The sequence below is a fragment of the Lineus longissimus genome, chromosome 11 (genome assembly GCF_910592395.1).
Source record: "Lineus longissimus chromosome 11, tnLinLong1.2, whole genome shotgun sequence".
Lineage (NCBI taxonomy): Eukaryota > Metazoa > Nemertea > Pilidiophora > Heteronemertea > Lineidae > Lineus > Lineus longissimus.
Genome location: NC_088318.1, coordinates 6,726,826 through 6,743,827, shown reverse-complemented (window position 1 = coordinate 6,743,827; position 17,002 = coordinate 6,726,826). Strand labels below are relative to the sequence as shown.

General features: G+C 43.7%; 2 protein-coding genes across 2 annotated transcripts; both read right to left on the bottom strand.

Moving 5' to 3' along the window:
- Window positions 1-11,985: 11,985 nt before the first annotated feature.
- On the bottom strand, window positions 11,986-13,428 carry LOC135496115 (uncharacterized). The gene has a single exon (XM_064785251.1). It carries the CDS (start codon window positions 13,426-13,428, stop codon window positions 11,986-11,988), a length of 1,443 nt encoding a protein of 480 aa, XP_064641321.1.
- Window positions 13,429-13,537: 109 nt separating this feature from the next.
- On the bottom strand, window positions 13,538-14,902 carry LOC135496114 (uncharacterized). The gene has a single exon (XM_064785250.1). It carries the CDS (start codon window positions 14,900-14,902, stop codon window positions 13,538-13,540), a length of 1,365 nt encoding a protein of 454 aa, XP_064641320.1.
- Window positions 14,903-17,002: the final 2,100 nt, after the last annotated feature.

Genomic DNA, 17,002 nt, shown 5'->3' with positions numbered 1-17,002 from the left:
CTAAACTGCAATGACTATTGATACCAAATTTGGTACACATTTACCCCTTAGTCAGCTGATCTCAGGGACCGAAGTTTGGTCCAATATGATTCACCACTTGACCACCAGGGGGCAAAATCCAAAAACCTTAAAAATGTGATTATTCCTTAACTTCTTGCCCGATTGCCACCAATTTGATATCATGGGTACATCTAACCACCATACAGTATATGTCACACAGGTTTTTAATTTGACCTTCTTGTCAAGGTCACAGAGGTCAAATGGCGTAAATTCGCCGTCAGGCCGTAACAATGGCACGTTTCTTAACTGCAATGACTATTGATCACAAATTAAGTACACATGTACCCCTTGGTCAGGTGATCTCAGGTACCGAAGTTTGGTGCGATCTGATTTGCCGTTTGGCCTCCAGGGAGGGGGCCAAATCCTAAATTCTTCAAAATGCCATTATTCCTAGTAATGACTTGCCCGATTGGCACCAATTTTATATCATAGGTACATCTAATTCTAACAACCATTCAATGTGTCACCCGGGTCTTCTTTGATTTGACCTACTTTTCAAGGTCACAGAGGTCGAATGTACTGTAAATTGGCCATTTTGGGGAAATTGTAATTGCTTGGACCTACATCAAACCTAACACTACATGACACAAGACCATGCTCTTTATCCATCTTTCCTCCACGTGAGGTGAGCACAATGGCCCTGGCCATTTCATTTAAATAACGGAATAACTTTTGCTATTTTAAGATTGTCTGGGAAAATGCCTGATTCAAGAGAGCGGTTTACTAAAGCTGTGACAATGTCAAGAATTTCAAATTTGCACATTTTTAAGAGTTAAGTGGATATACCATCCCAGCCACTGCTAGGTTTCGGATTTAGATTGTCAATTACTTTAGCAATATCCATTCGGTTTATTTTCGTAAATTGAAAGGTCTTATCTCTTTGATTATCAAGGTAATGTTTGAAATCAGTGGTGATAGGCTTTATGTTTTTTGAAAGTTTAGGACCGATATTTACAAAGAAGTCATTAAAACCATTGGCTATAACTGTTTTATCGGTTGTTTGTACATTATTTACACTGAACGAACTTGGTATTTGTTCACCCTTATTGTTTGATTTTTTCTTTATGATCGAGTTTATATTTGACCAGGTTTTTCTGCTGTCATTCGCACATTTGTTGAATTGCTCAGTGTAGTATGACCTTTTTGCTCCATGAATGAGTCGTCTTAGAATCTTATTATAATTTCTGAGTTGATTATGTCTTGTTTCATAGAGTTGACAGTTTCTTGGAGTTCCTTTAAGTTTTTTGTTGAGTTTGTCCCTTTTCGTAATTGATTTGACAAGAGCGCTTGTAATCCAGGGTTCCTTTTTATGTCTATGTTTATTAAACTTAACAGATATCAGTGGAAAGTGTTTCTCTTTGCACTTGGTAATTATGGTATGAAATTTATTGAAGCTATCATTTATGCTCAGCGTTGACCAAGTTGGATCATGATGGAGATTTGCTAGGGTTACACTTAGAGTTCTTTTAAAATTCATAATATTTTCAGTGTTGAATATCCTGAATTGAATGTGTTTAGGATTGTTAGTTTCATTGCAAATCTTCCGGTCATCTTTTATTTCCAGGAAGTAAGGTTGATGGTCTGAAAAACGATGGTTTAATATACCAGTTGATAGTGTTGTGAATGTCTTTGAGAATCACCATAGGAAGTTGTCAATGAGAGTTGCACTATGTGGGGTTATTCGCGTCGGTCGGGTTATTGTTGGATAGATTGATAGTGTGAATAAGTTGTCGATGTAATCATTGATCGCCTTTTTTTCTTTGATTTTCAATAGATCAATGTTATAATCTCCTGCTAAATAGCATTCGCTATTCATGTTTTTGAGATTTACCATCAGCTCGCTGAATTCATTTATAAATTGATAATAGTTTTCGTTTATGTGCTATGGCAACCTGTAGATGTTTCCTAGGATTATTCTACTTTGGTTAGTTGACTTCCCTTTGATTTCAATAAATAGATTTTCCCATGAGGTATGAGTTGGTAAGTTTGAAAGTATATTAAAATCATAGCCCTCTTTGATATAAATTGTAAGGCCTCCATGAGCGGAGCAGGTTCTTTGTTGGTGGACAGCAGTATAACCAGGGATTTTATAAAGGGAATCAGCAAGCGATTTGTCTTTGATCCAGGTTTCTTGGAGGCAGATAGGGGTGTATTCAAATTTTTCCTTTTTCAAGCGTTCCAAATATAGTAGAATTTCATTAAATTTTGCGTTAAGACTTTGACAGTTCATGCTCAAGAATACAAGACTTTTTAGCTCACCTCTTAGCAGAGGTGAGCTTATCCCATACCGTGGCGTCCGTCGTCCGTCGTCGTCGTCGTCGTCGTCGTCGTCGTCGTCCGTCGTCTTCCGTCGTCCGTTAGCAGGGCACGTTTCGTAACTGTTAGAGCTATTGAGTTGAAACTTGGTACACATGTACCCTTATGTAATGACACCTTGGAGACCAAGTTTCGGTCCGATTCGTTTCATGGTTTGGCCACCAGGGGGCCAAACGTTAAAAGTGAAAATATGCAATATCTCCCTTAATAGTAGTCGGGAAATTTTGAAAAAAATATGGTAGGTACTTCTAGCAAAGGTGCATCATATATCCTCCGGGTTTTTGATTTGACCTCCTTTTCAAGGTCACAGAGGTCAAATGGTGTAAATTGGCCGTTAGGATGTAACGATGGCACGTTTCTAAACTGCAATGACTATTGATACCAAATTTGGTGCACATTTACCCCTTAGTCAGGTGATATCAGGGACCGAAGTTTGGTCCAATATGATTCACCACTTGACCACCAGGGGGCAAAATCCAAAAACCTTAAAAATGTGATTATTCCTTAACTTCTTGCCCGATTGCCACCAATTTGATATCATGGGTACATCTAACCACCATACAGTATATGTCACACAGGTTTTTAATTTGACCTTCTTGTCAAGGTCACAGAGGTCAAATGGCATAAATTCGCCGTCAGGCCGTAACTATGGCACGTTTCTTAACTGCAATGACTATTGATCACAAATTAAGTACACATGTACCCCTTGGTCAGGTGATCTCAGGACCGAAGTTTGGTGCGATCTGATTTGCCGTTTGGCCTCCAGGTAGGGGGCCAAATCCTAAATTCTTCAAAATGCCATTATTCCTAGTAATGACTTGCCCGATTGGCACCAATTTTATATCATAGGTACATCTAATTCTAACAACCATTCAATGTGTCACCAGGGTCTTCTTTGATTTGACCTACTTTTCAAGGTCACAGAGGTCGAATGTACTGTAAATTGGCCATTTTGGGGAAATTGTAATTGCTTGGACCTACATCAAACCTAACACTACATGACACAATACCATGCTCTTTATCCATCTTTCCTCCACATGAGGTGAGCACAATGGCCCTGGCCATTTCATTTGGGTATTAATTTTTAGAAGTACATCATCTGAGATATAAGGGGAGTCTTTTAGATTTATTAAAGGTTCCTGTGTGTTGTCTTCTGGGTCCATAAGAAAGTCAAGGAGAGATGTCATTAAGAGAGAACAAGTAGGTGTGGAGTGAACTGCCTAGAAAAGAAACAATGTATACGATTGTGTCAGCCATAAAATGACATAGTGGAGATGAAATAACAATATGTAAATTTATCCTGTACATGTATATGGGCAAAGGAAACAGAATTAAAAGTGCTGAAAGGTTGGTTAACAATTGTGGAAAATAATGACGTGATAAATATTTACAGTTAAGATTTAAGTGATAGATAAACATCAGTTGCTCGAAGAAGATGAGCCAGAAAAGGTCGTGCGCTTGAAGGCTGAGCAGCATTCGTTGTAATCGCTTTGGCGCTGACAAAAGGGTTTTTCTGGATGGATTCTAATGGGCGATGGTCTGATTCAACTATCACCTTTCGGCCGTACGTGTATTGATGGAACTTCTTTGTCACATAAACAATGGCCAGTAACTCCTTTTCAATTTGAGCGTAATTGTGCTCGGCCGACGTGAGAGCCCGGCTAGCGTAGGCAACAGGTTGTTCCTTTTGCATTATAGCCGCACCCAAGCCAGTGTCGGACGCATCACATTGTATGGTGGTGTCTTCATGGACATCAAAGTATCTGAGCACTGGAGCTGTTTTTGCCAAATATTTCAACTTTTCAAAGGCAGCGTTGTGGTTTGCAGTCCATTACCATTCGGCATCCTTCTTGGTTAGTTCTCGGAGCGGTTCGCAGGCATCTGATAGGCCTTTTAGAAATCGGGACAGGTAGTTCATCATGCCAATGAGACGCTGTACTCCAGCAACATCTGTGGGCTTTGGCATGTTAGCGATGGCTTCGACCTTCTGAGGGGCAGCTTTGAGTCCGTTCGTCGAGGACAAGTGTCCACTAAAATCAACTTATGAAAGTTTGAACTTGAGCTTGGCCCAGTTAAGTTTTGTGTTGTTCTCTCTGCAGCGTTCGAGTAGAGAAGTGATGTTTTGATCATGATCCTTGATAGCATTTTCTAGAGTGTCTCCTTCTCCAGTTGTGAGTATGTCATCAGCTATCAGTTCAACACCTTCTGCGCCATTTATGACTTGGTCGAGGTGGTGCTGAGAGATCTCAGATGCGGGTTTCCCTCCGAATGGGAGTCGCAACCACCGAAAGCGTCCAAAGGGGGTCCCAAATGTAGTTAGAAGCGAGGATGGTTTGTCAAGTTCTACGTGCCAGTACCTGTTTTTCTGGTCCAAGACGGAATATACCTTCACATTGGCAAGCTTGGGCAGTAAGTCGTCCACCACAGGTAATGGATAGTGGCTCCGTTTTAGTGCACAGTTTAGTGGTTTGGGGTCAATGCAGATTCTTAAGGTTCCATTTGGTTTCTTGATTGCAACTAGACTAGAGACCCAATCTGTGGGAGAGTCCACATTTTTGATGATGTTGAGACTTTCAAGTTTGTCAAGTTCCTTCTGGAGCGGTTTTTTTTAGTGATATTGGTACTTTGCGCACATACTGGTTGACAGGCGGAACAGTTTCGTCAATTTCGGGACGCTTCGGTTCCCCTTTAAACCGACCAATCCTCCGTCGAATACTTCCGTGAAACGCTTGCGCAGATCCTCCTTTGTGAGGCCATGGCTAGAGTCTATCGCAGCAATGTTGTCATGACGTACCTCTATTAACTTCATGTGCTGTGCTGTGCAAGCACCTATGATTGGTTGAGCTTTTCCACCAACAACCACGAATTCAGTGCGATGCTTCTTTAGAGTTTTTCGATAGTTTTGTCAAGGGTTAGCCCGTTCCCTTGGCTGATACATTTCGTACGCACTCTGTCCTCTTTTAAGCCAAATACTAGAGTGTCTCACAGTATTTCCTTTTGGACATCAGCAGCATAGCCACAATCTGCTAGTGAGAGCCTGGCCTCGATCAGAAATTGCTCAAACGATCTGTCTCCTTGTTGGCTCACCGTAGGGGAGTCTATACGATACCGCAGTGTCCGTCGTCCGTCGTCGTCGTCGTCGTCGTCGTCCGTCGTATCCTAGTTCAAAAACAGTGGCACGTTTTTTAACTGCTAGGCCTATGAACTTAAAACTTTGTACACATGACCCCCTAGGTCAGATGACCCGTGACACTAAATTTCTGTCCGATCTGATTCTCTACTTGGCCACCAGGGGGCCAAATGTGGATATCTAAAAAGTGTGATATCTCGCTTATTAGTGACTTGTTTTCGGTAAAACTTTTGTGGTAGGTACTCATTGCAAGGATACATCATATATCTTACGGGTTTTTAATTTGATCTACTTTTCAAGGTCGCAGAGGTCAAATGGCGTGAATTGGCCGTTTGAGTGTAACTATGGCACGTTTCTCAACCACCAAAGCTATGAGCTTGAAACTTGGTACATATAACCCCCTATATCAGATAACCTCTGGTGCTGAATTTCAGCCTGATCTGATACTTGACTTTGCCACCAGGGGGCCAAAACAGAAAAAGTAAGAAGTGCAATAGCCTGCTTATTAGCAAATTGTTTTTGATGAAATTTTTATGGCAGGGACCCCTAGCAAGGTTACCTCAGATGTTGCACGATTTTTCGGATTTGACCTACTTTTTAAGGTCGCAGAGGTCAAATGGCGTAAATTTGCCGTTTGAGTGTAACTATGGCACGTTTCTCAACCGCAACAGTTATGAACTTGAAACTTTGAACAAATGACCCCCTAGGTCAGTTGACCTTTTACACTGAATTTTGGTTCGATCTGATTATTGACTTGGCCACCAGGGGGCCCAAACTCAAAACTCAAAAAGTGTGATTTCTCGCTTATTAGACCATATCCACAACTCCGTGGATATGGTCTATTGTTTTTACTGAGCCGATCGCCAGGACCCGAGGGATGTGGTTTTCGACACGTATCTCCGGAACTGCCGCACGGAACGACCTGAAATTTGGTTAGGTTTAAGGAATTGAACCCGAGGCGGAGGACCTTGGTTGAGTTACCAAGACACTCTCGGGTGGAGCTAAAATACAGTCCAAACCCGAGCCGACAGGCGAGGGTTTGGACGAAATTTTAGCTCCACCCGAGAGTGTCTTGGTAACTCAACCAAGGTCCGAAGCCGAGGGTTCAATTTCTATTCTAAAATACCTCAAACTTAAAAAGATAGGCCACGAAAATAACTTGAATATGTGCGAATTTGGCAAATTCCATCCATCGCCGGCCCGGCCGGAGCGCCGGTAGCGCCATTGTTTACATCATGTTACGGCAACGTTACAGAAAATGAGACATGTACATTTTGTACAGCGCGCATAGGAAGTCCGCATCGGCTCGCTCAAGTGATGCTAAAATCCGCGCAAATGGGCTATTTGGAGCGTTTTTCTCGCCAAATATGTGTAGTGCTCATTAAAAAACTTAGGGTGGTTGATGCTTCCTTGACTGATTTGTGTTTGAAGCAGTGTTTTGAGAGCCTCAAACTTCTGAAGTGAGCTGAAATTCCATTGACGTGACGTGTGCATGGTTCCACATTTTAGTGCAACCCGAGGGAACTTTGGTAGAGCATCTTGGTTGCGTGTCCAAAACACTCCGCTCTCAGAACGAGGCTTATGCATTTTCCATTTAAAAGTTGACTTTACGGTACCAAGGTATTTTAGAATACGTTTCATAACCTGCTAACGAACAACGTGTACTTTATTTTTGCAGCCGTTGCTTACTTTTTTAGTTTTCGGGTGATTTTTGATGAAAATCGCCGGTTCTGAACCGTTCCGGTAATAGCACTGCCTCCCGCGTTTTTACCGATTAGGCAAGTTGCTCAACGTTGATCTGTCCCTACCTGAACAGGTGGGAGGATACCCGCTACATGGAAGAGCCAACAGACATTTCGTCTACGCATTCTAGACTGGGTGAGTGTGATTTTTTCGTGATTGTAATCGCCCTCAAATTTGTGTTGAAACACTGCATCAGACAAAATTAACTCATCAGAGGTCAAGAAAAGGATCTTAAGAATATATATTCGCTGTTAGTTTGGGTGATTATAGGGAGCACGTCCATCTTTTGAGGCAAACTTGTCATCCGAAAGTTTCCAGATCCCCGCAATGGCGGATATACATTCATCAAAAAAATTACGAATTCGGGCAAGTTTCATCAAACTGTGCGCCTTAAACACCTAAGAATGTCTCAAAATCACCCAGACTCTACACATGAGATATACCTTCACTGAAAATAATTGCTAAAACCTCGCTTAACGTGTCGCGAGTGCTGAAAGCAACAGTTTTGGAGATCGTTTTTCTGTACATCCTGCTCACTCCTGTAGAAATGTACAGTAAAGCACGTATACACGTGCAGTGTAAATGGACACACGAATGTACACACCTTCTGAAAATATTGTCAGCAAAGGTGATAAGTGTTTGTTCTGAATTATGACAATGAAATTCATAGACTATTAGCAGGTAGTCAGTGTCTGTTGGTCTGAATAATGAATGATAAAACTTCTGGTGAAGTTAAAATATTTCCTCGCTCTGTTTTACAGCCTGACGCAGTGACGGGGATGATCAGCATCTGTTCTGTTCTGCGACCGCATCAGTCACGGATATAGGAGCCTTGACCACGAGGAGCTGATGAGGCAAAGTCGTATAACCGTCTTAACCTTGACATCGGTGCAGTGCTGAATTTGCCGTCCGAAGACAAACCAGTATAATATTCCAGCCGTATTTCGTTCTTTTCACTGTAATACTTTTACTTCAAAAAGACTGAATAAATAAACCTACTGTGGCAGTTAGTTTAAAAAGATATTATTGCATTTTACGTTTTTACTCTTAGTGCTGATCGGTCATACCCCTTGGGCCTGGCCGTAACCTTGCATACTGGTTGTCTCGATGCCGTATGCTATGACCATGTATATATCTACTGGACTGGTTTGTTGCACCATGTCGAAGGAATTTTATGTAGAGATCAAGACACTTCCCTCACATCACAATCTACACCTCAAAAGAATGGTTGTAAAAATCCTTGCCATGATTCCCGGTTGCCCCTATGTTGTGACCATGCATGCATCAATGGCCTGGGATGTTGCAACCTACACTTCAAAGGAATGCGAAGTCTAAATCACATTTATTTTTTGTCCCCAGGTTGTGACTTTCCTAACAGCAATTGCAGACCATATCCCTGGTGATAGTGTTTTGTCATCTTAAAAATGAGCACCAGGACAAAGCACCAAAAACCTGCCACTTAAGATCAGATCAGAAGTTACCTACGTGGTGCCAGTACCCACAAGTGCATGATTGACACCTAGATCATTTGAAGAAAAAATTGGCAGCAGAACCATGTGTGCATGGAGGGAGGTATTATAATATAAATACTGTGGAGACGCAATGTATTATTGGTCGTCCCAACATTGGGAGCTTTCATCCCCACCAGCCATATCAGATGGCCAACTGGTTTCCCTCACTCGACCAGAAAACTCATCAAAAGATACGAAAGATGTTGAGATTCAGATTACATTTGCTTGTTGTCTGCTGGATTCTGACCATCCATATGCTGAGTTGTTGCAGTCCCAGAACCATCGCTAATTCTAGTATTTATGATGCACCTACTGTCACAACCTAATTCAGCTGGTTATTCAGGGTTATTTGCCTCTGATTTATCTGGTTATATCCTGGTGCAAACCTTATTTCTCAACATGACAAAATACTTTCACCAGGGATATGGTCTGCAATTTGCTGTTAGGCGAATTGCCCAATACTAGTTACTGATTTGTTTTTGATAAAAGTTTCATGGTAGGTACTCCCAGCAAGGATACATCACATATCTTACGGGTTTTTGATTTGACCCACCTTTCAAGTTCACAGAGGTCAAAGTTGAAAACTTTACCGTTCTTGGTACGTTTTGTCGTTGTTCAATGTAAAGAGTTTTAATTTTGTGTAATGATGCATCTAAGAAGCCACTATTTGTATGCCAAGTTTCAGCCAGATCGGAAGTCAAATATGGCCGAAATTGCATGTTTTGTGGGTTTTTCCTCGTATTGTGGCAATCCAAAGGTCGTGAGTTCAAACCCCGGTCAAGGACAGCCAAAAATATTTTTATTTTTCATCTTTTCCTTTTTTCTTTTCTGAGTTCTATCTTACATTTTCTTCATTTTTTGATTTATTTGGTGCCATAGATTTAATTAGGCGGCCATCTTGGAAATCGTTTTTTGCCGATTGCTGTAGTGTAACGAGTGATGAAATTGTTATGGTCAGGTGGATGTGTCTACATCACATATCACCCTGGTTTGTTATTTGACCTACCTGTCAGGGTCACTGAGGTCAAAGTTAAAAATATATTCACCATTGTCATGGAGTGGCACGTTTCTTCACTATCATTTTCACCTAGACTCTACAAGCCTCGGATTCACCACTTGGCCAGGGCCGGCTCTGAACTGGTCACAGATGCATGTATGAATTATGAGAGGCCTACATACTGTAGCACTTTCTGTAACTGTCTACTAAAAATACTTACGGTGAGCACAATGGCCCCTGGCCGTTTCATTGTAATCTGTGTAACTTGTGTCGTGCAACGAGAAAGTTTGCCTGAGGGTTAACATACTCTTCGAATTTTGACCAATAGTTCTTAAGTACTTTTTGATCTGCTGCGCTGAGACCCCATGAGTTGAAGAGGTCCAACCCACGGTCTCCAGCCCAAATGAGAAGATATTTACACTTAACTTCTTCATCCTCTGCCTTTAGAGGTCCTTCGAAGATAACTTCCACTTTCTGCTTCCACTTTTTGTAACGTGATAAAAGTTCAGTCCCAGAGTCCCAATCAATGGACGGGCCTTGGTTGATGGCTGCAAGGGCTGCTGCCATTGTGAAGCACGAATGTATTGGAAAATGTACTGGATCCGCCCCTTAGTGCATTTGTACAGACTATGTACATGCACTGCGGAGAACAAAGGAATCACAAAGTTGCAAAGTTAATGTTCATTTTCCACGTCTCCTTGGGCACGGTTCGGAAAAACACTTCTGACACCATGTTGAATGTTCCTTATCGAATCCTTGTAAATGAAATTGACAAACGTAGAGTTCTATATATCACTATTATTCATGATAACTAATAAGAGGTAGTACAGTACAGAATGTAGCTGAAGCCATGTTGTCTAAGAAGGAAGTGATGCTGAGTTAGTTACAGCAAGATAATGATAGGTGGCAATAGTAGACATACGGTAGTATGAGTCATCATACAGTAAGGTTAAACTGAAACATCTGATAATACTACAGATTTGTGAGTTTGAGAACTGACTTGCCCATCGGTACAATCTTATCTGAGCTGTAAGTAGTAAGTTGCGTATCGGTGGGGCTTATTTTAGTTCCAAGCGGCAGATCTAGTTCACTAATAACATTGCAGGTGGCACCGCAGTCAACTTGAAATATAGTGATGCACTAACCCTTCTCACCAACACACATTTTCGCGAATATTTTGCGCTTGTAACCCTTGTTTGAGTTATCGATAGATGGAATGTCCTCATCGGTGACAGTTTCAGTTTCCTCGGTAGTTTCATCATCGAGGGCATGGACATGCTTGTTTCGCGACTGTAATTGCGAATAGCATGTATAGCATATAACTTCAACGAATATTGTCCCCTTAAAGAAACACACCTTTATTCAGTCCTTTATTGGATCCTTTATTCAATCATAATCGATACATCAATGGTGATCTGCATGGCGTTAATCCTTGCGTAACGGCGGTTCAGTAACATGATATTGCGATCAGGTGTTAGGCGATTCAATAAAACTGGGGACTCTAAGTTTCTCCAAAAAGGCAATATCTAAATCTTGGTAATAAAATGGTGTTGTAAATGATGCAGCTTGGACATTTCAATTAACATCTTGTCTTCTCTGCTTCTGATACCTCAATGAACCCAAAGGAGCGGGACCATGCCGCGGCCGCCCACAAAAGGAACCAAATTCTTTCCTAGGAATTTCCTGTTGATTATACATTTGTTTCTTAAAGTACCAGTCACCAGAGTACGTCCAAGCTATAGGCCTATCATTGCTAATTAATTTTCGCTGAAATGTCCTGTTTGAGACCATCCTAAAGTATGACAATTGCCATGCATGACTCCAGTGAGATGCTCAGAATCTCAGGTCACTTGGTTCAAAGTAGATTTTGGCTGTAACATTCCGGCCCCATAAATGCGTCCTAATCTAGCATTTACCTATTAATAATATTGAAATCTAAGTGAGACAAATCCTAAATAATTCTACATAAAATGCTATCATATTCATAATGAATAGTATCAAGCCTAAAACATAGGCCTACATGCATACCATAAAACATATCATGGGTGATTATATGTCGACCAGGCTGCGTGCATCAAACCATTCAATGCCAAAATAAACACATCTGGCCATGCTCATTAAATAAATGTCACATCAGTTCATTTAGACATCAGCAGACGACTCAAGTAAACAAAGCTTGCTAATTGGTCTCGTCAGCTGGTTGTGTTGCGTTTTGATTTTGGCTGACCTTACCCGACCATCTTTTTTCCAGGATAAGTTTCTATGACTCGTCCCAGAGACCAGGAATTCCTGTCATCAACAATCAGAACCAGGTCGTCTGGGCTCAGGTTTTGGCTAGCATGGCACCACTTCTGACGTTCTTGTAACGCAGTCAGGTACTCCTTCCTCCATCTATGCCAAAACACGTCTGCAAGATATTGCACTTGCCTCCATTGTCGTCTGTATAGGTCTGTCTCGTCAAATAGTCCAGGTGGTAGACACAATCCTGGTCGCAAGAGCAGCGAGTGGTTTGATGTGATGGGTTCTACTGGGTCATCTGACAGTTTTGTCAAGGGTCGTCCATTTATTATGGCTTCAACTAGACACATCATGGTATGAAGCGTGTCGTCAGTCAAGTTCTGAAGCTTCATAATCCCGTCCAAGACCTTTCTAACCGACCTGATCTGTCGTTCCCATACACCTCCCATGTGGGAAACTGCTGGAGGATTGAACTTACATATGAGCTCCCTCTGCCGCATATATTCATCTGTTTGTTGAAGATTCCAGGCCTTTATGGCATCCTTCAACTCTTTCTGGGCACCAACGAAATTAGTACATGTACCATTATCGGAACGGATCTTGATTGGTGTACCTCGTCTGCTTATGAATCTCTGCAAGGCATTGATGAAGGAGTCTGTTGTTAGATTCTCCGCCACTTCAATGTGAATGGCCCTGGTAGTGAGGCAGGTGAAGATGCAGCCGTATCGCTTTATCAAACTTCGACCTCGTTTGACATGGTATGGCCCAAAGTAGTCCAGTCCCACATGACTGAACGCTGCTCTTGGAGACGCTCCTCGATCAGTGGGTAGATCCGCCATCTGCTTGGTCATTGGTTGAGCATTTCTCTTCCGACAACGCATGCATTTGGTGATGTTCCTTCTAACTGCAATCCTGGCCTTGACTATCCAAAACTTCTGTCTGATTTCTGTCAGCACCCTTTCTGACCCGGAGTGGCCAGTCAAGTGGTGATAGTGTCTAACTATCAGGTCCACCACGTGGTGCTTCTTTGGCAGTATGTCCTGGTGCTTGGTCTGGTCAGGCAGGTTGGAGTTTCTGAGGCGACCACCCACGCGTAGGACACCATTTGCATTCAGTATGGGATTCAGCTTCCTCAGTTTACTGCGCTTTGACTGGACATCGTCAAATGCTTCTCTTTGCACGAATTTCAGGACCTCCCGCTCGGCTTCTCGCAATTCACTCACCGTGAGGCTATCACGGGGAGAGACTGGGGTTGCCTGATCATCTTTGTCTTTGAGTCTCTTGCGTAGCAGCTTCTTCAAACGCAGCATCCACGCCACTCCTTTCTTTAGCCTGTACCAGCAGGAATAGTGCTTTACCATCCTGCTGATAGGATCGTTAGGGGTCTCTCTGGAAGTATGGAAGACCTTCACCTCAGCTTTGACCTCTTCCATCCCTTTGGCCTGGCTCTCTTCAATTATGTCGGGTTGTTTTGGCCAGTCGGCCTCTGGCTTCTTGAGGAACTCTGGTCCGTGCACCCACCTGTCGCTGGTAATTAACTCCTCAGCTGTCATACCCCTGGATTACGTCATCAGCGGGATTCTGATCAGTGGGTTCATGCCTCCATTGAGTGGACACAGTACTCTCATGAATTTTAGCCACCCTATTGGCTACGAAGGTCTGGTATCTCTTTGACTCGTTCTTGATGTAAAACAGCACAATCATGCTGTCTGTCCAAAATACCGACTCTGATATTTGGATTTCAAGTTCGCTGCGCAGGAGTTTATCAAGTTTCACAGCTTCGATGGCAGCAGTCAGCTCCAGCCTCGGAATGGTAGTGGTCTTCAAGGGAGCCAACTTTGCTTTGCTCATAACTAATGAGCAGTGAACACGCCCATTGACGTCCTCCTGTCTGAGGTAACTTGTTGCACCTAGACCTCCTTGCGACGCATCCGCAAAGTGGTGCAACTGGCTATGTATTACAGTGCCAAGCTCATCCGAGCGCAGGCATGGGGGCACGGAGAAATTGGCCAGCCTAGGCAGATCTTCACGCCACCTGCTCCATCTCTCCAGATGTTCCCTGGGCATCTCCTCATCCCACGTCAACTTGGCCCTGCACAGGTCTTCGAATATCATTCTGGCTTCCAGAACAAAGGGGCTGACCAGACCTAGAGGGTCATAAACTGAGCTGAGAATACTAAGCACCCCTCTTCTGGTCAGTGGACGATCATTTACCGCTATACTTGGCTTGAATTGGTCCTTGTCGACGTCCCAAATCAATCCAAGCGCCCTCTCAGTGGGTAGGACATCGCTGTCCAAGTCCAGATCCTTGGCTTCTTTCACCAGCTCTGTGTGGGGCATGGCCTTCATCAGTGCGCGGCTGTTGCTGATCATCTTGGTGAGGCGGAACCCTGCCCTTTCAAGGAGCCCACATACATCACTGGAGAGTTCGACTATCCACGTGCCATCTCTTGGAACCGACTTCAGGCAGTCATCAACATAGAAGTTCTTTTTCACAGTTTCTACTGCATCCAAACTGAAGTCATTCTTGTTGTCATCAGCTGCCCTCTTTATGGCATAATTCGCAGCACTGGGGCTCCAGACTCCTCCGAATAAATGGGACTTCATCCTGTGGGTCCTCGGTTCTTTGGTAAGGTCTCCATTGTCCCACCAGAGAAATCGCAAAGCATCTCGGTCGTTCTCTTCGACTAGTACCTGATTGAACATGCCTTCAATGTCCGCTATGAAGGCAACCCTATCTTGTCTGAATATGAGTAAAATTCCCACGAGTTTGTTGGTGAGATCTGGCCCCTGAAGGACGTTGTCGTTCAGTGATATCTCCTTGTATTTGGCTGCACAATCAAATACAATCCGCGTCTTGTCTGGCTTCTTTGGATTAAAGACCGGATGGTGTGGAAGGTACCACATGCCTCCATCCCTTCTACTGATCTCGGCCTCAGGAGAGCTTCTGCATGGCCCTTCTCAAGCAACTTGTTCATCTCTGTGGTGTATTTACTGTGCAACCCAGGATCTCTCTGAAGTCTTCCTTTCAGACTTGCAAGTCTTTTACAAGCCATGGTGTGATTGTCGGGAATTCTCGGGGGTCTGTGCTTGAATGGTATCGGGAGGGTGTAATGTCCGTCCTGTAATACCGCTGTCTTATCCCAGAGTGCTATCACCTTCCTATCGTCCATTGATAGGTCAATCCCATCCCCTAAGTTGTCCAGCTTCCAAAACCTTTCAACCTGTTGTTGTAGACCGGTGTCATTATTCACAAAGTGACAGCTGCGCCGACCAGTCCCTTCAGTTGCTTGAAATGGTCCGTTCAGGGTCCATCCAAGAGACGTCCTCACAGCATACGGCATTCCCTGGGGGTCCTCTTGGTTGCTTTTGACTTCAATTGGGATCAAGGCTTCTGGTACGTCTTGTCCTATCAGTAAGTCTACTTTGTCTGTATCTACAGTCGAGATGTCAAGTCCGCGTAGGTGTTGCCAGTCATCTAAGTCAGAATGTCCAATGTCATTAGGCCTAAGGTTCAGACTGGACTTCGAGAAAACATGGGGAAGAGTGACGATCTCCTTACCACCAAGATCAGTGATCTCCAACCCATATATTGTGGTCTCGAACCGACTGTCCTTCTTTTCTATCGCCGTCAGGTCAGTCACGGCACAGTGTGGCGGTGGAGCAGTTGTCCAACATGGCATAGGTCAGCACTTCTTCTGTCCCTCCAATTCCCTTGACCTTCACGGGGATGATCGGTGAGGCTATTTGCTGGTAACTGGCCCCAGTAGACAGGCTGGTCGCTGCATTGTTGGTCCTTGTAAGCTTACTCGTTGCTGGTGGTGTGACCTCCGCCTTCTTTTCTTTGTCATCATCAGACCTCTCTGCCTGTGGCTTGACGTCTCGATGAAGGAATGTGCTGTGCTTCCTGCCACATTCCGAAACCGTGCATGCAGGTGGTCTCCTGCAGTTAGCAGCAAAGTGTGACCCCTTCAGACAGTTCGAACACAACTTGTGGTCCCTAACCGCCACCCATCTCTCATCCTGGTTCATCTTCTTTAACCTCTCGCAGACCGTCATATGGTAAGGGCCCTGGCATACCACACATGTAGCTGTCATCGGCTTGTCACTTTGTCCTTGATTCTTTGCTACGTCAGTCTGGATACTGAACGTCGTACCGGGGCGGGGCTTTGGCTTGGTGCTTTGCTTTGTGTGAGTCTCCACATTTGCTTCCTTGGCTCCACACTTGCCAAACACAGGGTCGTTTTCCTCTTCCAGCCACCTCGGAGATGAACTGCAGGAGATTCTTTATCCCCGGAGCCCTTGAACCATCATCTCTGGTTCGGATCTTGTGGACAACTCTTTTCCACCTATTCTGGAGATATGAGGGTAACCTACCTACAATATGTACCAGGTATGAATCATTCAGGCGATCAAACTGCTTCATAGAACTCAACGTTTCAACGCAGTTCTTTAGATCGTCTGAAAGATCCCTTATCCCCTCAGGGATCCCTTACTTGTTTCCTGCTCACGATTCGGTCAACCCAGGATTGGCTCACCACAAAGTCATTCCCAAACTGTTCCTTCAACAGTTTCCTGGCAAGCCTGTAACCCTCTGCAGGGTCCTTTACAGCACAACATTCAATAACCTGCCTGGCCTTGCCGGTACAGTAGCGCAAGAGCCTACTAAGCTTCACACTGTCATCAATAAGTTCCTGATCAACTGAGTTTTCAAATGCCCTTATGAAAAGCCAATACTTGAGGGGATCACCATGAAAGGTCATCAGGTCAACCTTGGGCAACTGCAGTGTGTTTACCAACAGCCTTTGTTGTTGTTGCCCTTGATGCAACACCTCGATTAGGGCATCTGGTATGGTGCTTTCATTGGTAACCTCATTTACTGGCATGATTGGCTGGTTACCAAACACGTGGCTTCCTGAAACTGGAACGTTGACAGGTGGCACGCTTCTTCTAATTGGAGTTGACTGATACTCGGGAATGACGTTGGCAGCGGCACGTGTTTCGAAT

Coding starts and splice junctions, on each gene's coding strand:
- LOC135496115 (XM_064785251.1), bottom strand. CDS start 13,428: ATGGAAGAGGTCAAAGCTGAGGTGAAGGTCTTCCATACTTCCAGAGAG.
- LOC135496114 (XM_064785250.1), bottom strand. CDS start 14,902: ATGTGGTACCTTCCACACCATCCGGTCTTTAATCCAAAGAAGCCAGAC.